Genomic DNA, 22,528 nt, shown 5'->3' with positions numbered 1-22,528 from the left:
TTTCCAGGACTTGATATCACAGAGCCATGGTTTTAAGTCCCACCTCTGCCCCGCAGCCCCCCAGCTTGCCTTGTGACTTTGTGCCCTTTATGAGCCTCAGTTTCCCCACCCAGAATTGGAAAGATCTGGGAGTCCCTAGAACGGAAAGGTCGGCACAGAGGACCATGGGGGCCCCATTTGGAGGGTACAGGGCTGTTCGGAGGCAGGGGCTAGACGAGGGGATCCTATTCACAGTAAAGGGCTCCCGCTGCTGCCTCCCTGGAGCTCCACAGAACCCAGTTCGGGACCCCCTCTCGGCCCTGGGCCAGGCCTAATTACTCCCTCCTCCTCGATAAACCCCTGAAGGTGGTGGGGCTGCTGCTTCCTGAGCCCGCCTTCATCCCGGAGATACCGCCTATGATTGGTAGTCTAACTAGGCCAGGTCATTTCTTAGCTCTGATTGGTCTAGACACCTGTCCGTCGGCATACAGCCCCTCCCCCCGGAGAGAGACTTAAAGGGCCGGCTCTCTTGGCGGTCGCGGGATGCCCCCGCGCTGACCGCCGTGGGCCCGAGCCCGCCCGCGTAGACGCGCCTGGGCCGACCCCGTGCCACCATGTAAAACGGCGCCGCAGGCGGACGCTGGCTTCTCCGCCTGGGACCCCTCCGCCCAGCCCCGGGCTACAGGGCCCTCGATGAGGTGAGCGGGGAGTGGGCTCTGGAAAGGGGACATCGAGGTCCCCGGGGCTTCCACTTCGGAAGGGGGTGTGCACAAGGCCAGTGCTCGGGCTCTTAGGAAACCGCGGAGCCCCAGTGGCTTCGACCCCGCCGCAGGGCTTACTAGCACCTGAGAGGCAGGGATCTGGCTCTGGGGAGGGGACCTGGCGTGGCGCATCTGCGTCCTCCTCCGCAATCCGGGGTTGGGATTCCACTGGGGGGGGGGTGTCGCGACCTGCTTCCCCTCTATCAGCAAGTACGGGCCATCGGAGGCCGTGCCTTCCGCGAGTCTTATCCCAGCGGCTCCCAGGACGGGGACGGGGGAGGGGGTTGGTCCCATCCCCAGGCCCTAGACAATGGGGGTGCGCTGCACGGGTATCCCCCTTGAGTTATGTAACTGCCTGTGGTTGCCATGGACACGGGGGGGTGGCCCAGGGAGCAGGCTAGAGGACCGGAGGCCCCCAGGGAGGGCTTTACCTTTTCCATCCTCTTCTCCACCTTTGGGGATTGTGTGTCAGACCCCCGGAAGCCGGGGTACTGACAAGGGTACAGACTGTCTGGGCTTCAGCTTGTCCGTCTGTGATATAGACCCAGTGTGGGTCTTGCGGAGCTGGACAAGGCCTTCTGGAGCTCAGTCCCTAACCCACTCCCTCAGGGCCTCACCTTTCAGGAGCCAGGTTCAGAGGCCTGGATGGGGGCTCGTTGGAATCTGCACCTTTTTAGATGCCTTCAGAGGCAGTCAGAATGTGCCCATTTGGTGAAAGTAAGTTAATGAGAATGTGTGCATGGATGGATGGATGGTTAATGAGAATGTGTGCATGGATGGATGGATGGATGGATGGTTAAAGAGAATGTGTGCATGGATGGATGGATGGATGGATGGATGGATGAATGGGTTCTAGAAGCCATAGCTGCTATAACCCTGAACTGGGGGGTCCTCATTTGCCACAATATCCCCTCCTCCAAGAAGCAGCCCTGGACTATACCACCTTCCCTATGGACACCTCTTGGGGTCAGCCATAGCCAGGTCCCTATCACTAGGATAGACTAGGATAGCCCAGGAGGGTGGCCGACCACCACGCAGGCACTGACTAGGTAGACAAAACATCTTGGTGCTTGGCTAGCTCTGGCCCTCCAAAAACTGAAGCCCAGAAGGGGCCTCCTAGTACAGCTTACCTGACCCAGGTGCAGGGATTGGGTGCTGTGGGGGTGGAGGGCTCCTCATGTAGATGGCCCCTGAGATGGCTGTGCCCCCACTTGCAGGACACACCATGCTCACCGGGGTGACCGACGGGATCTTCTGCTGCCTGCTAGGCGCGCCGCCCAACGCTGTGGGGCCGCTGGAGAGCGTCGAGTCCAGTGATGGCTACACCTTTGTGGAGGTCAAGCCTGGTCGGGTCCTGCGGGTGAAGCATGCTGGGCCTGCTCCAGCCCCCAACCCACCTCCACCACCGCCAGATGCTGCCCAGGGGGACCGGTCTGGCTTGGTCCGCTGCCAGCGCCGAATTACCGTGTACCGCAATGGGCGGTTACTGGTGGAGAACCTGGGCCGGGCACCTCGAGCTGACCTCCTGCACGGGCAGAATGGCTCCGGGGAGCCGCCAGCCGCCCTAGAAGTGGAGCTGGCCGACCCAGCGGGCAGCGATGGCCGCTCGGGCTCAGGCAGTGCCGGGAGTGGCAGTGGCGGTCGCCGTCGGAGGGCCCGGCGCCCCAAGCGCACCATCCACATTGACTGTGAGAAGCGCATCACAAGCTGCAAAGGTGCCCAGGCCGACGTGGTGCTCTTTTTCATCCACGGTGTTGGCGGCTCCCTGGCCATCTGGAAGGAGCAGCTGGACTTCTTTGTGCGCCTGGGCTATGAGGTGGTGGCACCCGATCTGGCAGGTCACGGGGCCAGCTCGGCACCCCAGGTGGCCGCAGCCTACACCTTCTATGCGCTGGCGGAGGACATGCGTGCCATCTTCAAGCGTTATGCCAAGAAGCGAAACGTGCTCATCGGGCATTCCTACGGGTGAGCCAATGCCGGGGTGGGGATGGGAGTGAGAGGGAGGTCACAGGGACTGGACACCCGCTCGCCAAACGCTGACTTCTCTCCTTGAAAACTCTCATTAACATCTATAACAAGATAGGGGTTCCCGCCACCACTGCTATTGTTTCATACTCTTTTAAAGTAGTGTTTCTCAGTCCCAGCACTACTGACGTTTTGGATTAGGTCATTCCTCTCGTGGAGGGGCTTTCATGCTCATGGTAGGATGTTCAGCAGCATCTCTGGCCTCTCCCCACTGGTTGCCACCGGCACAATGGCCTGGTGATGGTCATGACAATCAAAAGTGTCTTCAAAAAAAAAAAAAAGTGTCTTCAAATATTGGCACAGGTTCCCTGGCAGTCAGAATCATCCCAGGCTGAGAACCACTATCTGTAAGTTCAAAAATCAGTTGCTCTGGAGATCCCAAGGCCTCTAAGGAAGGGCTAACTAGAATCCTGTGAAGTCTTTTTACAAGGCCACGGGTTGCTGTAATTCACTCCCACTTAAAGGATCTGACCAGCTGGCTAGCTTGAGAACCACTGTTTTAGCGGTGTGGCCCATGAAACGAGACAAGAGAAAGAAATGTTACATATGTTTCTGAAAGAAAGGAAGCCAGGCTGGGAAGTAACATAGCTCCTATTTGTTTATATGATAACACCGCCCCAAAAGTGGATGCTTATGCTAAATGTTTCCATCAATTAAATGAGCACCCATCTGTGGTAGTTCCTGTGACCTCATAACAATGCTATGAGGACAGCCCAGTTACTATTTCACAGATGTGGAGACGGAAGTTCAGCGAGGTTAGGCAATCTGCCCAAGGGCACACAGGGAGTCACTGGTACTGTTAAGTCCAACTAACTGTTGCTTGTATCGTGCTCCTCTTTACAGCTCGGGTTGGCAAATTTTTTCTTAATGGGCCTAGAAACTCTTAGGTTTCTAGGACATATGGTCATCTCTGTTGGAGCTTCACAACTCTACTGTCATAGCAAAAAAGCAGCCATAATTGTAAACAAATGGGTGTGGCTGTGTTCCAATAAAACTTTATTTACTAAATAACTTACAAATCTACCAAATGGTAAACTTTGTTTGCAAAAACAAATGGCTGGCCCACAGGCCATCGTTTGCCAAATGAATCCAGCTTTAGGGGGAATGAGGAGCTGGACTGTAGGGGCTCTTCAGGCTGCACCTTTCTGCCCTGCATAAGGCAGCTAATGTGCCATGCCCAGAGGCCGGAGACAGAGGATCCGTACAGGAAAGGGATGCACAGGAAACAGGGACCTTCTCTGGGAAACCAAAGAGTAGCAGTCTAATTGGATTGCTTTCTTAACACTTGGCTAATAAGTAATTCTTACCCCTTTGGGGGTCATGGTGGCTTTGAGGATCTGATGAAAGTTCTGGGTTTGGATCTTCTCTCCAAAAAGAAGGGGGAAAAATCACTCTTAACACACACATAGTCTTATAGTTTGGGGGCGCTCAAGATGCTCCCCCCACCCATCCCTCACTCCCGTCCAGTGCCCGTGGGCCCCAGGGGAAGAATGTTGGCCTTCAAGGACCTGTCTCTGGGTGAGGGGAGGGCGTTAACTCCCTCACTGCCTGGATCCTCCTGACCCCCCCAACCCTCCCCGCCCCCCACCTACACCGGCAGCGTCTCCTTCTGCACGTTCCTGGCACACGAGTACCCAGACCTGGTGCACAAGGTGATCATGATCAACGGCGGGGGCCCCACGGCACTGGAACCCAGCTTCTGTTCCATCTTCAACATGCCCACATGCGTCCTGCACTGCCTGTCGCCCTGCCTGGCTTGGAGCTTTCTCAAGTGAGTCACCCCGGCCCTGGCAGACCCTGGCATCTCCCCGAGTCGGGTGGGGAGGGGAGGCTGTGTTGCTGCTGGGACGGGCATTGGAGGCGCCCCTGGTGGCCGAGCTGGCACGAGGCCTCTAGGAGTGCGTCCCCACCACCAGGGCTGGCTTCGCCCGCCAAGGAGCCAAAGAGAAGCAGCTACTGAAGGAGGGCAATGCGTTCAACGTGTCGTCCTTCGTCCTGCGAGCCATGATGAGCGGCCAGTACTGGCCTGAAGGTGATGAGGTCTACCACGCTGAGCTCACGGTGCCCGTCCTGCTCGTTCATGGCATGCACGACAAGTTTGTGCCGGTGGAGGAAGACCAGCGCATGGCCGAGGTAGGGCTTTGGCATCCGAGCCACCACACCCCCCTATATCCCCTGCACACGTGCCCCAGGGCAATTCTGCCTTGTGCTTCAGCCCAGAGAAGGGAGAGCTTAGATTGAGAGTGCAATCCAGAACACGGGACTGCCCTGGGCAGGTGTTAGGGTTGGGCGCATTCCCCACTATGCATAAAAGGTGCTCTGCACAGCTGGGATTTGTGTAAGTGACCAGGGACACAATACGTAATTCTGGGAGAGGGTGGACCAGGGGATCTTTAGATCAGAGGCTACCGAGAAGGTGTCTTGGGATCCTCAGCGCTTGGCCTAGCTCTGGGCCAGCAGTTTTTAGCCAGCAAGGATTCTGAGCCCCAGGGGACACTGGAAATGTCTGCAGACTTTTTTGGTTGCCCTGAATGGGGAGGATGGGCTTCTGATAGCTGGTGGGTGGAGGCCAGGGATGCTGCTCAGCACCCTATAGGCCCCACAGCAAAGAGTGTTCCCACCCCAAGTGTCAGTAATGCCAAGGTTGGGAAGCCTGGCACAAGAGACCTTGTCTTGGCACGAGAGACCTTGTGTTTCTATCTCAGTGATTCTCACCCAGCGGTGAATTTGCTCCCTAGGGATATTTGGCAATGTCTGGAGACGTAATAAGATGTCACACTGTGGGGTGGGGGGAGTGGGACACTGCTGCTGGCATCTGGTGGGTCAAGACCAGGGATGCTGTTTAACATCCTACGGTACGCTGGACAGCCCCCGCCACAGAGAATGATCCCGCCCTGTATGTCAGTAGTGCTGATTGAGAAATCCTGCTCTGGACACATTGTAGGCGAGTCATAAATGTTGAATGAATATTGACTTGAGCTCCACTGGGGCAGCAGGCTACCCTCCAGCTTTCCCTTGGGTGGAAGTGGAGGGCTGAAGGGGTAGACCACAGGAGGGACTTCCTAATGCTGCAAGCCTGGTGTGGATAGGCTTGGGTGTCTCCGGGCAGCCTGGCCCCACACAGCACCATTCTGCCTTTGCCACCCTGAACCCGTGCCCCCCGCAGATCCTGCTGCTGGCCTTCCTGAAGCTCATTGATGAAGGCAGCCACATGGTGATGCTGGAGTGTCCCGAGACGGTCAACACGCTGCTCCATGAATTCCTGCTCTGGGAGCCCGAGCCCTCGCCAAAGGCCCTGCCCAAGCCCCTGCCCGCGCCGCCAGAAGAGAAGAAGTAGCCGCTGGGCCGGCCGGGCATCGCTTGGTAAGCCGAGGAGCAGCTGGAGGAAGCCAGGAGCCGCCCCACGTCCGCAGCGCGGACCACCTGGGCGGGCTGTTCGCTCCGGTGGGCGGAGTCAGGTCAGAGAGACGCCCCCAGGCCAGCTGGGTAGGGCGTGGCATTCTCGGGAGCCAAGTGGATACACCGCTCTCCGCTTCCATCCTGCCGGACCCATCGGTGTTTTGGGGCCGGAGCCGGAACCCCCGTGGAGGATAACCTTGTACAGAAGCCCCTGCCCCTCAACGCCACGGCCGAGGCAGGCCCCCCACCCCGCTCTCTGTCTTCCGTGTCAGCCGTGCTTGATCCCGGGACCCTCGGGGCCCCGCCTCATTGCCCGAGACCCTCCCCACCCCCCATTTCTTGGCGCTGGGAGCTATTGTTGCCCAAGTCGGGGGGAGGGATTGAGGGGCTGGCGCCACCGAACCTGCACATCTCAACTTGTAACTCAATAAAAAGAAGTGACAATCTGAGTCTCCGGACCTCTGCTGGGTGACCGCAGGGCAGGGTGGTCCTGAGCCTCAGTTTCCCCGTCTGCAGACTGGGCTGATGCGGGTGCCACCCCCTCAGGGCTGACTTGCAGAGAAGTGAGGGCGTTGGCCGTCCAGGCTTGCTTCCCCTCCCTCCTCAGAATGCAGGGGCTGCTTGGGCAGTATTCCCAGAGCAGAGGCAATGGTGAGCTCCAGGTCCCTGGAAGGCAGGAGTCTGTCCCGCTGAGGTTCATACAGGGGTTAAGGTGAGGATCGGTAGACGTTGCATGGGTGGGAGCAGCCATAATTGAGTGCCACCTGTATACAAAGCCCTGTGCCAAGTGCCTGACGCCATCGGTTCATTGAGTCCCTTTTATCCCATGCCACTCAGCAAGTCGGTACCTCTTACTATCCCATTGTGTCTTTCAACCTGGTTTAAGGTCGCTTTGGCCATGAAGATACTGTTTGTTTGTTTGCTTTAAGCCAAAGAATCTGCCTTTCTTGTCTGGCAGGATTTCCTGCCCTACAGCCATGCTCTTACTCCTCTATATTTTCTTATGTATGTATCTCAAGGTACACCTGTGGTTTGTGTGAACGGTGTGGGGAGAGCACTGTCCCTTTAGTTACTGCATCTTTGGTCCTTCCCCACTGGTTTGTAAGCCCACCTTTAGTTTAGAAAGGAGTTCTCCTGGGGGCACTGTTTTCCACTAGCAAATTCTTTTTTTTTTTTTTAAGTTTTTTTATTTAATTGATTTGTTTGAGACAGAGTGCATGCACATGAGGCGTGGGGCAGAGGGAGAAGGAGAAGCAGACTCCCCACTGAGCAGGGAGCCTGTTGTGGGACCTGAGCAGAAGTCAGAGGCTTAACCGAGTGAGCCACCCAGGCATCCTCCATTAGCAAATTCTGGGGACATTTTTAATTGAGGCAAGGGGTGTGTGTGGGGGGGGAAGTGGGTGGAGCCCACTGGAATCTAGTGGGTGGAGCCTGGTGATGCTGCCCCTACCGCAAAAAATAATTTGACCTCAAATGTCAGGGTCCACATTGGGAAATCCTGTTAGATAAATCTCATCCCTTTTGGGTCAATTTTTTTGGGGGGGTTGTCTCTGGATTCTTTCCCAGTGACTTCTTTGTGAATTCCTGGGCATGTGGCACACTTTTAATTGCTATCACTTTATCCAGAGAGTTGACGTCAGAGAAGTTTCCCCAGTTTGGTCAAAAGAGTAGAAGCCAGGGGCGCCTGGGTGGGTCTGTCGGCTAAGCGTCACACTCTTCATTTCAGCTCAGGTCATGATCTCAGGGTTGTGGGATCAGGCCCCCTGGGGGGCTCCCGCTCTGCGCAGAGTCCACTTGAGATTCTCTCCCTCTGTCTCTCCCCCTGCTAACGCCCGCTGTCTCTCTAAATAAATAAAATCTTTTTAAAAATAAATAAATAAAATGGTAGAGCCCAGACCCACTCCCGAGGCCTGGCCCCTAATTACCATACCAGCCAGTCTCCAAAAGCGGCCAGGGGCTCAGCCTGGGCGAATTGAGGCAGGGGAAAGGTGCCTGGGGTTCCGTCCCGCCCCCCCCCCCCCCCCCCGCAGGACTTGGTTCACTAAGCCATGATGATGGGCAGATGGTCAACCCAATGAGGCGGCGGATCCGCCCAAATCTCTAAATACACTAAATGCTTTGAAGAAGCAACTTCCAGAAAATAAAATGATCCCGTCAACACCTCACCAGGATGGCAGCTTGGCATTTACTGAAGCTCTTCACATATGTGAAGTCTGAAATCGCACAGCATCACCAGGAAATTGCGGTTATTTATTGCATCTTATAGTGGAAGAAACAGTCTCAGAGAAGCAATCGAGAGCCCTGTTGCACAGCTATCCTGAAGAGGGCTGGTCGCTCACCCATACCCCAGTCGACCTCCCGGGTTCTGCCCACATGTCACCACACAGTATTCCCCTCGACAGCATCACGGCACCTCCCTTCCCCAAGAGATTTTCCACCTGCGGGGCTCTGAGCCACACACTGTATTTCCTGCCTTTGTTTACTCCCGTCTCCACCATGACCCTCCCTGAGGTAGGACTTGTCACTGTCCCCACTGCACAACCAAGGAAACTGAGCCTCAGAGACACAAGTTAGTGGTCCAAGGTCCCACAGCTGGGAAGCAGAGAAATCTGGCTCTTGAGTTTGGCCGTTGCTCCCCGGCCCATCCTACATGTGAGTCCCCTGCGTCTGGGAGATAAAAGTGGATTACACAGACAGGCCCAACCTGTCAAAGCACTAGCATGTTCTGAAGCACTGGAATGTTCCAAAGATCCTCTGGTTCCCTACTTGTTCTCCCATGTCGGGAAGCTCCAGAAGTTCCATCTGTAACAAAGTCCTCCCTCAGCTTGGGAGAAGATACACCGTGTGCTGCGGGCTACCCCTCACCCCTGGCAGCCTTCTGGAGCGGGGAGGCTGCCTTCAACAGGGGGCCGCCACCACATGCAAACACCCCGATCTCTACTCAGGCCGGAGGCCCTTCTCCCCAGGACTCAGCCACGTGCCTGGATGTCCTGGGGCCGCAGCTCTCGCTCACCCTCAGCCAAGAAGACAAGGAGGGCGCGGTGCAGCAAATGCACCCCCAAGCGGCGGCGCCGGCTGGCCGGCCAGCCTGCCACAACTCCGTAGCAGTGGCCTTGTTTCTGGTTGGTCAGCATCCGGATCCCTGGAGAGAGGAGGGGTCAGGCATTATTGGAAACCGCTGGCAGATGTGACAGTGAACCCACTGCATATTGCTCTTAATCAGGGACACACCAATAGAGCAAAATATGTACGCGTGCAGGTACATAGCTGGTGCTCAATAATTGCTCATTGGATGAATGCACAAACAGCTCTGAGAGGAAAGGGGTGAGGTAATCAGTGGATCAAGGGTCCCTCATGTGACCCCCGAGCAGGCACCTACCTAGAGCATCCACAAGACACGCCTCTCGAGTATAAGCCTCCACAGCTACCACGTGTTGGAAGCAATGCAGGGAGACCACACCACGACCACTGGCCCAAATGTCCGAGATCTGGCGCACTTTGGGGCAGGCCTAGGGGGCCAGGCTGGGGTCAGGGGTCTGCCCTCCAATCCCCTCCTCCCTTCACCTCCCCATAGCCCAGCTGCCCCTGCCATGACCCTGATCGTTAGCCTCGCACCTGCTTTCCTGGCTGCCGACGGAGCCTGAGGGCCTCCCAGAGGTGAACGTCTGGCCGGGCCCGTGTCCCTTTCCCCACATAGAAGATGGCACGGACAAAGGTCCGAAGGCGTTCAGCCGGGGTCAGTGAGAAGGCTCGGGCTGGCAGGTCCTGAGTCTCCCTGGATGAAGGGAGTTGCTCAGAGAGGAAGAAGTGATGAGAGCTGCCCCGGAGACAGTTTCTAAGTTCACAGAGCAACCAGAATCCATGTCCAGTAAGCCCCATTTTCTAAGGCAGAGAGTGGTGGATCCTCCCTGGGGACACTCAGCAGCTTTGAACTGGGTCTAACCAACCTTTTATAGTTAAAGAAGCTGATGACCGGACAGGGCCAATCCCCCTTTTAAAGCTACAAAGCAAATAAGAACCAATCCCAGAATTTTCCAGCTTCCACCTCTGAGTCATCCCTGCCCCGAGTACCTGGGGTCCAACAGTAGATACGTGAAACTGGACTTCGTGACTCCCTCCCGCCACCTTCTCTTGGGATCTGGCCGCTCGAACTGCTGGGCAAGCACATCCTCATCTGTCTGGGCATCTGGGATACAGCCTGTCCGCAGGGCTTCGGCCAGCTCTGGGCTGTGCCCTGAAAAGTCTGAGCCCCAGGTCGGGGGGGGGAGGGGCGGGGGAGGACTGAGTCAAGGCAGACAGAAGAAGGGGCTGTTCCCAGAGACAAAGGATAAAATAGGCAGGACTGAGAGACAGGGGTGTCCGGGAATTCCCGCAGGCTCGTCGGACTCTGGATGCCCCGAACAGACTAACCAGGAGCAGCACGGGCTTCTTCCAGCCGTCGGAGGTGGTATGGCCGAGTGAAGCGTGTGATGGGGCCGGGGCTCTCACCAAGTGCTCGGAGCCCTCGCAGCAGATCCAGGTCAGACACGGCAGGGACCGGAGGGCACGAGCAAGAAGGAACAGGGTCCCTGCCACCTGTGGAGCTCGCCTCATCCTCCGTCAGCCAGAGGGCAGCCACATCACTGTCGAGGGACACCTCTTCGTCTTTGAGGAAGGGGGAGTCGGGGCGTCCAGGCGGTGGTTCCCGAGGGGGGCTTTGGGCAGGGCTCCCATCAGGGAGGGATATGGGGGAGGGGGAGGCATCTGGAGAGGTCAGACTCAGGGCCCGCAGACAGGTATTTAGTTCTGCCTCCCTGTCTGCCCTGGCAGCTCGATGTACCAGCTGTGGGGTACCTGGAGACCTTGGCATCCTCTGGGAAGGTGGAATACCAGGCAGGAGTCCCTGCTTGGCCTGGGATAATGACCCAGCCCAGGAGGTGGTATGCGGGGCTGGGTCTTCAGTTCCAGAATCTTCAATTGCAGTGACAAAGGAGGTATCTGAGCTGTAGTCCCATTGTCCTGGGGGGGACTCCAAGCCACTATCCTCGTCAGCAATCTCAGGGGGGGCAAGGAGGCTGGGGAGTCTGGGGCTGGCCTCCAGGCCCATGTCCCTGCCAGCACTGCTGCCCAGTGCTATGGAGCCCGGCGTCACATTGGGAGGTCCAGAGGGCCTGGCGTCCAGCCCCTTTCCTCTGGGATCTGGGCCTAAAGTAAGGGATGAGAGTGAGTCAAAGAGGAGGAGTGAAAAGAGCCAGAGACAGAGATGGGGGTTGGATCAGGCAGAAATGGCAGCTGGAGTCTCAGGGAGGAGGGAAAGAGTAGGAGGCAGAGAGCTTACTGGAGACACTGCACTTGAGCCAGAGCCAGAGAGTGGACATCAGAGGGACACGCAAAGCTAGATCAGACGTTAAGCCCCCGAGGAGGCTCAGGCCCCACTCACCGTCAGCCTCGGGCTCAGGCTCCGGCTCCTGGCTCTCTGCCCGGGTCCGGGTCGAGGTCTTGGTCTGAGTCTGGAACTGCCGAAGGACGCGGGCGCAATCCTGGTGCCCCTGCTGCTTTGCCAGGTCCAGCGGTCGCAGTCCGTCCTGCGGCGGCGCGGTCAGCAGGGGGCCCCCGAGATCCTCTTCCCTCCCTTCTTCCCTCCCTCCCTTGCTCCCTCCGGGTCCGCCCTGCCACTGCAGGCGCTGGGCTCCTACCTGGTCTCGCAGCGCGGGGTCCGCTCCTTGGCCCAGCAGTAGCTCCAGGCCACGGCGACAGCCCCAGGCGGCAGCCACGTGCAGCGGCGTCAGTGCCTCGACCGAACTGGGGAGGGAGCGGAGGAGGGGTCAGCGGAAGAGGGAATGTGATCTCCGCCTCGGCACCCCGGAACCTTGGCTCTCGGGCTCCTATCGCCACCCCACCGCCTGAGACACCATCCTTGGATCCTAGACACCACGCCCTCGGCCAGCCTCAAACCTCTGCTCTCCAAGCCTAGAGCTCCCACCTCCGGATCCGAACCTTTGATCTCTACTTGGCCCCAGCGCAACCTGACATACCACCCTGCGTCTGGGACCCCGGCCCCCGCCCCCGGATCCTCAGGAACCGCCCCGAGATCCCCAAGCCCCACCCTTGGGCACCGAGTCTCCGCCCCTAGGCTTGGGATGCCCTCTCCAAGACTCCCAGTTCTCGCCCGCGGACTCGGGAGACGCCTCCCCTGCGCGGCTCAGCCCGCCCCGGGTCCAGTCCCCGCCTCACCGAGCGTTGGCGTCCCCGCCTCGGCGCAGCAGGACTTCGAGACAGCGCAGACCGCGCGGGTGCCGGGCTCCGGCCGCCAGGTGCAGGGCTGCCGCGCCATCCGCGAGCAGCAGGTTAGGGTCGGCGCCGCGGTTCAGCAGTTCCTCCACGGCCCTACGGACTAGGAGGTCAGAGTGGACCACGACCCTTCCCCCCCCCCGCCCCGACCCCGGCCCGGTCCCCGCCCTCACCGCGGCTCCTCCTCCCGCAACGCTGCCCGAAGCTGCCGCGCCAGGTGGGCAGCCGCGTCCATGCGGGGGCTGTCCCGGAGCCCCGCGGCCCTGCCCCCGAGTTCCAACTTCCCGCCGCGGCCTTGTGCGCACGCGCCGCCCCACCCCCCGCCTCGGGTCCCCAAAGGCCCGCGCCGCGCGGTGTCACCAGCCGAGCTGACCTACGTCGCGCCGGCGTCCACATCGGGGTTCGGGAGCTCTAGCGCCTGCGGGAGCCCGTGACACCGAGTGGCGCTCACGCAGGGCCTGGGGCCGCCGATAAGGCCCCGGGCGGGTGGAGGCCGCCTAGCGTGCCGTTATCTCGTCTTAAAAGCGGGGAAACGCGAACTCACCCCGATAGAGGGGTGGAGCTGCTTCCCGGGACCACAGGTGCCCACAGGGCATCACGTCTCCTGGAACGTTTTGCCCAAGGGAACTGCGTGGACGCGCACCGCCTCGATACCATGTAAGGCTTCAATTAACAGCTCCCGCCTCCATCTCTGTGTTGCCCGTTTTCACTCCCTGGGGAACCTGGAGTCCACTACTTAGGAGCGCTGGGCTACTGAGGGCCTTAATTTTCCCATCTGCGAAATGGGAGAATAATCCCTTCCAGGCTGGTGTGAAATGGAACGAGTTTCACCACAGGGGCTTGGCACATAGGTGCCCAATAAATGCTCATAGGGAGGAAAAGCTGTTGCTCAATAAAGCTGTTTCCGTTTTATAAGAATCTAGTCGCTAAACTTTTTTCACAATCGCTCATTATCCAGGAAGATAGCTGAATGGTAGACTGTTGTATTTGTCTCTGGTCTCCCTTCCTCTGGGGAAAAAGCCATTCTATTTCCTGAAAGAGCTGTAACCCCTTCCCAGAGGAGGGGCTTGATCAAGTCCTCCCGGATCAGTGCAGCCCACAACTCTGGCCCAATGTAAGGTTACCTGACGCAGGCAAGGAGAGTCCTATGGAGGTGTGGGGACCCTCTCTTCACCTGGGCTGTAGTTTGAGGAGTGGTCAAGCCCTTTCCACGGTTTAGGAGAAAAGCAGGGCACGGTGAACACCAATTACGTAAGATGTTTCAGCCCACCCCAACAGCATCATTGCCTGAGCAACTGAATACAGCCAAGCCTGAAGCTGCACTTCGCTTTTCATCCACAAGAACCAAGCCATTCCCCTTTCTGTTCAGCCGGTAGGTTTTCTGTCACTTGCAACCCAAAGATCCCAAATAACACGAGGTAACTGTTGTGGACCTGGGCTAGGGATTCTCAGATTTTTATTTTGATGACAAAAAGCACACAGGGAAGAACAAAACTTACAGTGAACAAACCAGTAATGGGAGGTGGGCTGGAAAACAGGGAACAGGTGCCCAGAGTCCCCAGGAGCCTCCTGGAACCCTCCCCACCAGGGTGCCACAGAGCCCAGTTTGAGAACCATTCTCTAAGCCAAGGGCTTCACCGAATGAGAAGGCGGAGATGCACAGGGACGGTTCAGACAGTGGCTTCGACCTCGGTGGCTTCGTCATCGTCCTCCAGCAGGCTGTAAGAGGCATGGCTCTGGCAGGGCCGCTGCAGCGGGTGAGCCAGCAGCTTGGCCATACAGTTGTGCAGCTCAAGGGCTGGCCCAGCCAGCGCCACCTCGTACTTGTAGCTGGTACCCTTGGTATCCAGGCTGCCCATAAAGGCAAACATGTCCTGTGGGGCCGGGAAAGGGCTGTTCAGGCAGAGGTTCCCCTGATGGACCCTCTCTGCCCCTGAGGCCTTTCCAGAGGAGGGGGCATCAGGGATGGGTTCTGAAGGATGAAGAGGAGTTTGCCAGAAAGGAAACGTTCCCACATTCAGCAAATATTCCCCGCCACCCACACAGTGGTAGGGACCCCAAGAAATCTCAGTCCTGGAGCCCCCAGTTTGGAGAGACACAGTTAGATGCACATTACCCCCAACAACCATGCTATTCATCCCTGAGGAGCAGAGCCTTTCAGTTTGGGTGCTGAGGTAGGAGTAGGAGCTGGCCTCAATTCCCCCTGTTCACAGTTGGGTAAACTGAGGCACAGAGATAAGTGGCCTAATCAAGGTTCTATAGCGAAGTCTGGGCTGGGATGTGAAGGACCATGAGGGCCTGGGGAGGCAGGGAAGGAAGGGCTCTCCAAGCAGAGGGCACTGTGAGCGCAAAGGCAGACAGAGAGAATCCCCCGCTAGCTCAGAGCAGACATGTAGAAACGGTTGTTGAATGATCTAAGGACCATGGTCCAGCAGGGCCAGGGCTCCAGGGCTGCAAAACAGACGTGGGTTCCAAGACACCCCAGCTCCACCCACCTGCCACCCACACGCACAGCAGCCTCTCACCTTCCAGCTCATTTCCTCTTCCTTCTCGTCAGCGCCATTGTGGATGTAAACAACATCGAAGAAGAAGTATGGGCACTGGAACATTTTCTGCAGGGGAAGAACACCGGCCTTCGGGGCCTGAGCCACCCACGCCCCCATGACCATAATTCCCCAGCTTCTGCCTTGGACTCCGGGTGTCCCAGCTCTCGTGACCAGGAAGTCCCTCCTGGTGTCTAACTACCATCCTGCTGGCTGCAGATTTCCCTCCCTTTCCCGGCCTCACTCACCTTCATGGGCTCCGTTAGGGAGAACTGGGGCTGGCAGGGCGGACGGCTATAGACAAGGATGGTGCGGACCACATACGGGGGTGGAATCGTCTGCACATTCTCGGTGACTGGCAGTTCAGTCTTCTGCTGGCTGCGTAATGGAGGGTGGGGGACAGGTCAGAGCACACTGTGGGGACCTGCCCCTCTTGTCACCCTCGGAGAGCCTGGGCCTTCACTGGGTGTGCAAAGCCCCACATGATCCTTCCCAAGTTCACTGCTGCTTCTGAGCCTCCCCATATGCTGTCCCCTCTGCCCAGAGGGCCTCCCCAGCCTCACCCTTCTGCCTGACCTCTCCTGCTCTATCAGGGAGACTCTGCTGACCCCAAAGGTGGAGCCCGCTCTGACCGCCCTCATATCCCCCGTCATTGACCTGAGCTGGCCCTATCCTACCAGGCTAGAAGAGTCGAAGGCAGGGACCTGATCTTATCTGATAAGCTAGCACCCAGGTCCCCAACTGGCCATGGCTGGATCTCACACTGGCAGAGAGCATTGGGCAGACAGAGAGCTAATGTCTTTAATATGTGAAAAACAAATCTGATTATCAATAAGAACAAAGCCGACATCTCCCCAGAAACATAGGCAAAGGGGACAAATGGAGAAATCGCTGCAGGAATACCGAATGGCTTACAAATGAATGAAAAAAGGCTCAAAGAAAAGCAGAGTGCAAGTAACAGGTGGCCGCTAGCCTCCATCAGACAGACAGAACCTTCAGCAGCACGAACAACCCTGGTGTCAGGGGAGGTACACAGGGTTGGTTTCCTGGGAAAGAGCTCTGGCAAACTCTAGCAGATTAAAAATACACACCCTTTTGGCCCCGCATGTCTTCCATTGGGAATTTACAGGATGGGTTCACTTGCAAAATTTGCCGGGACAGCTGTACCAGGTTAATCACGACGGAAAAGGCAAAACAAGATCTGTGTCCACCGTTGGGGGCAGGTAAAGACAAGGGTTGGACTGCTAGGGCCCATAAGCCAAGAATGGTTTTTACATTTTTAAAATGATTGGGGGAAAAAAATCAAAAGAACATTTTGCAACACGTGGAAAGGATATGAAATTCAAATTTCCGTGTTCATCAAGAACATTCTGTTGGGACAAAGCCCCGTGCATAGGTATGGTTTGTGACTCCTTCCGTTTACTCGGGCAGGACCCAGTCATCGCGACAGAGACCATATGGCCTGCAAAGCCAGAAATAGTTACTGTCCAGCCCTTTACAGAAAAAGCGTGCTGCTCTGTGGGTTACAACAATGGAGCGGGGGACCTCAGGGCCATCACAGGACTGACATGGAAGGCGAGACGTGGGGAAGGCGGTACTTACATGAGGCTGAAGAGACCTTCCAGATCTGGCAGAGATGCTAAGGAGAAGGCCGGTGGCAGAGCACGGGTAGGAAGTGGTGGGTGGCTTCCCTCATCCTGATGCCAGAGGAGCCCGGGCACCTTCACGCCTCGTGCCAGGTACCACCGTGCAGGAGATGTGCTGTGTGACTCTGGCCCAGTCGCTTGCCCTGTCTGAGCCTGTTTTCCCTCAGCATAGATCACAAAACAGGGGGCCCGCACTGGATGCCCTGAAAAGGCTTGGTGGCTCAAAGCTCCCCTTTCCATCCCAGACAGGGAAGCTGTCCTCACAATGCAAGAGCCTTGGGTGTCCCCGTCCCCTACCCTCAACACTCAGCATTGTTTTGTAAGTCACAAGGATCATTTTCTAAGTTTTGGACTGCACGTGAGCCTTTTGTGTTCAAATTAGCATAAAATCTGCTGTGCCCAGGTTGCAGGAGCTGTAGCAGTGATTGTGAAATCTCAGTCACGTATCGCCATTTATTGAGCACCAACGGTATACTTGGCCCTGCACAGAATGCTCTCCATGCATGTGGTTTTGACATCGAGAGTCCAAATCAGCAGGTTTTGTTTCTGTACCATGACTCCTTATCTTAACAGCAACCCCCTGGGGAAGCAGGTTTTGTGCCTCCCTGTTTTACAGATGAAGAAACAGGTTCAAAGAGGGGACTTGCCCAAGCTTGTCACGGCAGAAGTGGGAGCTGGACCTGAGCCAGTCTCAGCCAGCCCCCTCCATGGCTCAGGCGTCTGGGGTTCCAGGACAGCAGGACAGCCCCGCCCCCTCCACAGGGCACCCCTGCCTGGAAGGATACTGAACGTGGAACAAGAAGCCGTCTCCAGGTCATACAGGCAGCTGCAGAGCTCCCGGGGATCAGAGGTCAGGCCGGACAGCTACTGGGAAGCACAAGCCTCAGCAAGGAGCCTCCCCGCCCCGAGGGAACACCCCCCCAGCATCCAGGCCCTGCCCCAGCCTCACCCAGGCGATGTCGTCATTCACCACCACCAGCGCAAACTCGTGGCTCTTGTCGATCTTGTGTTTTGTCCGCACAAACATCTCAATCATCTTCTGGGAGACATTGAGGGCATTGGTTTTGGAGCTGGGGAAGGACAGAGGGTGAGGGGGTTGGTTAAGGCAAGGCCTCCCGGCCTGGAAGGTATCTCCTCACTTGTCAATCCTGGGGAGCCCTCCACCAGCCTCAGGATTAGCCAATGGAGGCCCAGGTCAGATCCTGCGGGGAAGTGGCAGAGCCCAGCCCCCGCCTCCAGCTTTTGCCCTCTCCAAATGGGGTTCCTCTGGCCAGCCTGGGTCTCACAACTGATCCTCACGAGGTCTTCCCCAGGCCTTTACTCAGCCACAGACGGCTAGGGGTGGCAGCGAGGGGAAGGCAGGCTTGTCCTCAGCATCCCCCAGAGTTCCTTGGACCCTTTCCGGGCCCGGTCACCAACCCCACAGAGACCCAGCTGCTCAGGGCAGGGGCTTCGGGGCCATCTAGGCCTGGGTCTGAGTCCTGACTCTGCCTATTTGCTGTGAGGCCTTGGGCAAGTCACTTCACCTGTTTTTGAGTCATTGCTGTGCCGTGGACGGCACAAAGCCACTCTCACAGGTTTGGAACGGAGCCCTGGTGGGTTACAGCTTTTTCATGGTTGGTTGCCATTGCGACTCTCTGACAGCACCAGGCCCTAGGCCAGGCCAAGCTGCTGTGAGTCTCAGAGAGAGAGTCCTGAGTTTTTTGAGCTGCCTCCCCCTGCCCACCCCACCCCAAGCTGTGGCTGCATATTCAAGCCCCCAAATGTTCCTCTCACCCATTGAATGACTCCAGCTTTGACAGGGACATTTCCTCGGACAGGTCCAAGCAGATGATCTGCAAGAAGGTTCGAGGAAGGTCAGGGCACTGTGCCTGGCAGCGCCTAGCAAGTGGGCATTAACACTGGCCCGCAGGGCACTCTGGCAGCCCTCTCCAAGCAGCTCTGTCTGAAAAGGTGGTATGATGACCCCCGATTCCCAGCCAAGCAACCTATTTTAGAAGACGGTGGTTCAGGGAAAAGAGCACTAGATCAGGAGCCCAGGAGCTAGAGAATGTCTGACACAGAAACAAGTAAACAAAGGTAGAGTGCGTTGAATTGTGCCCCGGCCCCCCCAGATATGCCCACCAGGAACCTCAGAATGTGACTTTTTTGGAATTAGGGTATTTACTGATGGAATTAAGAGAAAGATCTTGAGAGAAGATACAGATACTGATCCATGGACGCCTGAGTGGCTCAGTCGACAGGGGCATCCAACTCTTGATTTCAGCTCAGGTCATGATCTCAGGGTCATGAGATCCAGCCCTCCATCCAGCTCCCTGCTCAGTGGGGATTCTGCTTGATACTCTCTCTCTCCCTCTCCCTCTGCCCCTCCCCCCCTCACTCCCTCTCTCAAATAAATCAATCTTGAAAAGAAAAAGACCCTGATCCAATGACAAGTGTCTTTATAACAGAAAGAAGATTCAGAGACACAGACGAGAAGGCCGTGTGAAGACAGAGGCAGACACTGGGGTGATGTGGCCACAAGCCAAGGAACATGTGGAGCCCCCAAAGGCTGGAAGAGGCAAGGAAGGATCTTTCCCTATAGCCTCCAGAGGGAGCTGGCCCTGCCCATAACTTGATTTCAGACTTCTGGCCTCCAGAAGAGTGAGAAAATGAATTTCTGCTGTTTTAAGGCACCTGGTTTGTGGTAATTTGTTTGGTAGCCCTAGAAAACTCCTACGAAGCGACCAGTGAATCCCAAAAAGCAAGAACATTAAACCTAAGGTTCCTTAACATCTCACAGCCACAGGCCAAGCCCCTCACTTACCACCTTCTCTGGACAGTTGACCCTCGGTGTCCGCACCTGGACTTCCGGAGCTGTTGCGGGCACCTGCCAGGGCTTGGGGCCAGCTCCCGGAGGATTGGGGGTCCCATCGTCAGCACTGGCCGCCTCACCCTCACCCTCGCTGCGGCTGCCCACACTGGCCTGGGCCCCCAGCGCCCGGTCCTCAGCCCCCTCAGGGTTGGAGCGTGTGCGGGGCCTGGGCTCAGCTGACTGCTCCTCTTCCTCTTCCTCTTCCTCCTCCTCCTCCTCCTCTTCCTCAGTGGGGCTGCTGGGCTCTGCCACCTCCATGGCCCCTAAGTGGCAGGATGGAGCAGGATTGGGGGAAGCCAGGATCCTCCCCTTAGGGGTTTTAAAAACATTTGGTTACTGGGCAGAACAGACCATGAACTACTTAATGACTGTAAAAATCACTTCTTTCCCGACCTCAGTTTCCTTATCTGCCGAACGGGTGCTTGGCATCCGTCCTGACTTAAGATAATAGTCTCCCATTTTTTCTGTAGTGCTAACTCCACCCCTTTCCTTGGCCAGTGAATGAATCTGGGCACCAGGAATGGCTCTGATATGGGGCATGACCCCATACAGGTCAGTGAGGGGCAGCTCTGGGGCTTCCAATAGTGCCACTAGGGAAGAGGGACTCGTTAGAGTTGCAGAGCTGGGAGGACAGAAGTTGAGAGCTGTCAGGAGTCTCTTTTGCCTCCAAGAGGGGAAAAAAATCTGCTTAAAGTGATGCTCACCCAGAAAACAGCAGCTAGACCTCTGTGCACCTGGATCCAGCTATGCCTGTGGGAAACTGAATAAAGGAAACCTTATTTAAAATGAAATTGGGAGGCCAAAAGAGGGGCTCTCACCCCCTACGGCAATGGCAGACCCCAACAGGAAGACAGACCTTGGATTCCCAACAGTAAGAAGACTATACTAACCCAGCAAGAAAATGAAAGATTTTCTCCTTGCCTGGCAACAGCCCAGCCAATGACAGAGTTTCACAACTCAGTCAGTGAAAAGCCACTAAACTTCAAATTCCCAATTTACTCCAACAGACTTTAGGTTTATAAGAGCCCCCACCAACTCCCCTTCCTCTATAAAACAGCACTCCTCTCCTTTGTTCTGGACTTGCCTAAGATTTTCCTATAGCTTGTGTGTCCTGAATTGTATTCTCTGCTATTCCCAAACAAACCTCTTTTTGCTGGTAAAAAGTAACTGACAGTTTTAGTTTTAAGGTTAACAGAGTCATTAGCTGGGGTGCCTGGGTGGGTCAGTCGTAGGGCATGCGACTTTTGATCTTGGGGTTGTGAGTTCGAGCCCCACCTTGGGTGTAGGGATTGCCTAAACATAAGAAAAAATAAGAGTAATTAGCTCTGGGATTCTCCCCAGCGGGCACTGGGCTGCCTAGAAAGTGTCTGCGCAAAGGAGTGGCACGAATCTGGGTGTTAAAGGGCCCTTTGAAGAAAGATAGGACACCAACAGTTTGCCTATCTGGGCTTGGGTGTGGGCTGCGAGGGATGGTCTCTCAGCGGCTTGCAACCCCCTCAATCTCTAAGCAAAACAATGCTATAGCTTCAGCAAGAGGGATGAAGGCTAGGCAGCAGGAGAAACCAGAGCTGAAAGCGAAAGCCTCAGGGAAGGCTAGGGATTGGACTTCTAGGGACGGGACCGCAACCACCCAACCTCTTCTCACCGTAGCCTGAGCCTCCCTCCAACTCAGCCGAAAACTGACTAGGAAGCCGCCATCTTTCTCAGCCCGGAAGTAGTGTGGCGCATCCGCGACGCCTCCTGGGAAATGTAGTTCAGCAAGCCGTAAGGCAAGCGGACAGCTGAACTGGGGGGACGGCTGGAGAGCCTTGAAAGTTGATAGGCTAGGACTGCGCTAAGCGGTGGGGTTTGGAGTATGATTGGTTAAAGCAAGAAGAGCCGGAGCTTTGATGTTTCTGGCCGAATCAGGCTACACTGGTCAATGCTTCAACCCTGATAGGCTGGGACGAGGTCTAGTGGAGCGGACCTTTCTACGGAATAGGCTCAAAGGAATGAAGAAGGCCTCACTTGCACTGTGATAAACTGAATGCGAGGAACTTGGGCGGGATTTAGAAGAAGAGGCAGGGCTGATTGGTGATTGGTGGAGCTGACCTGGCCCTCAGCGAGGGGCGGGTTTTTGAGGCCTGAGGTGGGCGTGACTCACGCCCCAGGCCCTGTCCAGTTATTTAATTCTGCTCCTTTATTTTACATATATTTGCAAAAGCCGAAAAGACTAAGCCAAAACTATTTCAGACCACCTTTTCTTCTTCATGCGCACTTCTCTTCTTACCCCCTAACCATTTAAAACCCACTCTGAGCCTCAGTTTCTTTATGTGTAATGGGGTCAATTAAACCAGCCCTCAGGAGCCAGGCTCTGGTCATTGACAGCCAGGAGGAGCTGTGTAAGCTGAGTCTTCAAGGATGGAGAACTTGCCAGAAAAACAAGAGAATGAAACTCATTCCAGAAAGAAGGAACCGCCTTGGCAAGGATCTGGAGCTTTGCAAGGGCCTTGGAGTGGCGGAGCCTTTAACAGGTTAATATGGCCGAAGCAGAAGCTAAGAGTGCAGATTTCAACGTGCCTGGATGCCCCCCAGTCCGAGAATTGCAACTTCTTTCCTTACCACCTTTGGGGACACAGAAGCAGGAAGATTCAGCCTCCTAGTGTCTGTCAGTGGAATGAGGAAGATTCAGGCTACTCTAGGCTGTGCACAGTTTAAATCAAGTGCAGAAACAAGGAAAGGGCGTTCCAGGCAAAGGTTACAGCATAACTGAAGGCCCTGGGTGTGAGAATTGTGAGAACTGTTCACGGAGGGGTCATCGTGGCTAAAGCAAGGAGTATACATGGGTGCAGGCAGCGGGCATAATTTTTAAGGGCCTTGAATGCCAGGTAGAAGAGCTTGAAATGTTTCCCCAGGACAACGGGGTGTCATGGAGGGTGCGTGAGCAGAGGAAGTGAACAATGAGGTCTCTCTCTCTGGGGCCTGGGTGTAGAAGGGAGTGAAGGGGTGGCTGTAGAGTCCAGGGAGAGGGCGGGGCTGGCATCCAGGTGGGAGAGGAGAGGCTTGGGCTGT

General features: G+C 56.4%; 3 protein-coding genes across 8 annotated transcripts; 1 reads left to right on the top strand and 2 right to left on the bottom strand.

Moving 5' to 3' along the window:
- Window positions 1–471: 471 nt before the first annotated feature.
- Window positions 472–6,611, top strand: ABHD8 (abhydrolase domain containing 8). Its single transcript, XM_002912715.4, has 5 exons — window positions 472–677; window positions 1,958–2,705; window positions 4,366–4,536; window positions 4,682–4,898; window positions 5,932–6,611. The coding sequence occupies exons 2-5, from the start codon at window positions 1,966–1,968 to the stop codon at window positions 6,100–6,102; spliced, it is 1,299 nt and encodes a 432-aa protein (XP_002912761.1). The 5' UTR covers window positions 472–677; window positions 1,958–1,965; the 3' UTR covers window positions 6,103–6,611.
- A 1,576-nt stretch (window positions 6,612–8,187) lies between these two features.
- Window positions 8,188–12,914, bottom strand: ANKLE1 (ankyrin repeat and LEM domain containing 1). Of its 5 annotated transcripts, none has more exons than XM_034658018.1 (10): window positions 12,808–12,914; window positions 12,378–12,530; window positions 11,840–11,945; window positions 11,584–11,728; window positions 10,575–11,348; window positions 10,236–10,407; window positions 9,780–9,981; window positions 9,544–9,673; window positions 9,146–9,306; window positions 8,188–8,966 (listed from the first exon to the last, which is right to left on the bottom strand). In XM_034658018.1, exons 1-10 carry the CDS (start codon window positions 12,828–12,830, stop codon window positions 8,880–8,882), a joined length of 1,953 nt encoding a protein of 650 aa, XP_034513909.1. In that variant the 5' UTR covers window positions 12,831–12,914; the 3' UTR covers window positions 8,188–8,879. The 5 variants fall into 5 exon arrangements, with proteins under 5 accessions (XP_034513909.1, XP_034513906.1, XP_034513908.1 ...); XM_034658015.1 differs by lacking the exon at window positions 12,808–12,914 and adding an exon at window positions 12,608–12,798; XM_034658017.1 differs by lacking the exon at window positions 12,808–12,914 and adding an exon at window positions 12,608–12,798 and having other exon boundaries at window positions 8,189–8,966; window positions 9,178–9,306.
- Window positions 12,915–13,859: 945 nt separating this feature from the next.
- Window positions 13,860–21,272, bottom strand: BABAM1 (BRISC and BRCA1 A complex member 1). 2 transcript variants are annotated; one of them, XM_011221929.2, is made up of 10 exons: window positions 21,123–21,272; window positions 20,182–20,237; window positions 19,430–19,786; window positions 18,400–18,458; window positions 17,573–17,693; window positions 17,409–17,487; window positions 16,580–16,604; window positions 15,226–15,355; window positions 14,960–15,046; window positions 13,860–14,308 (listed from the first exon to the last, which is right to left on the bottom strand). In XM_011221929.2, the coding sequence occupies exons 3-10, from the start codon at window positions 19,733–19,735 to the stop codon at window positions 14,105–14,107; spliced, it is 1,011 nt and encodes a 336-aa protein (XP_011220231.1). In that variant the 5' UTR covers window positions 19,736–19,786; window positions 20,182–20,237; window positions 21,123–21,272; the 3' UTR covers window positions 13,860–14,104. The 2 variants fall into 2 exon arrangements, with proteins under 2 accessions (XP_011220231.1, XP_019652693.1); XM_019797134.2 differs by having other exon boundaries at window positions 19,430–19,740.
- Between the last annotated feature and the right edge of the window lie 1,256 nt (window positions 21,273–22,528).

Source organism: Ailuropoda melanoleuca, chromosome 4 (genome assembly GCF_002007445.2).
Source record: "Ailuropoda melanoleuca isolate Jingjing chromosome 4, ASM200744v2, whole genome shotgun sequence".
Classification (NCBI taxonomy): Eukaryota; Metazoa; Chordata; class Mammalia; order Carnivora; family Ursidae; genus Ailuropoda; species Ailuropoda melanoleuca.
This window is presented reverse-complemented; position numbering and strand designations above follow the sequence as displayed.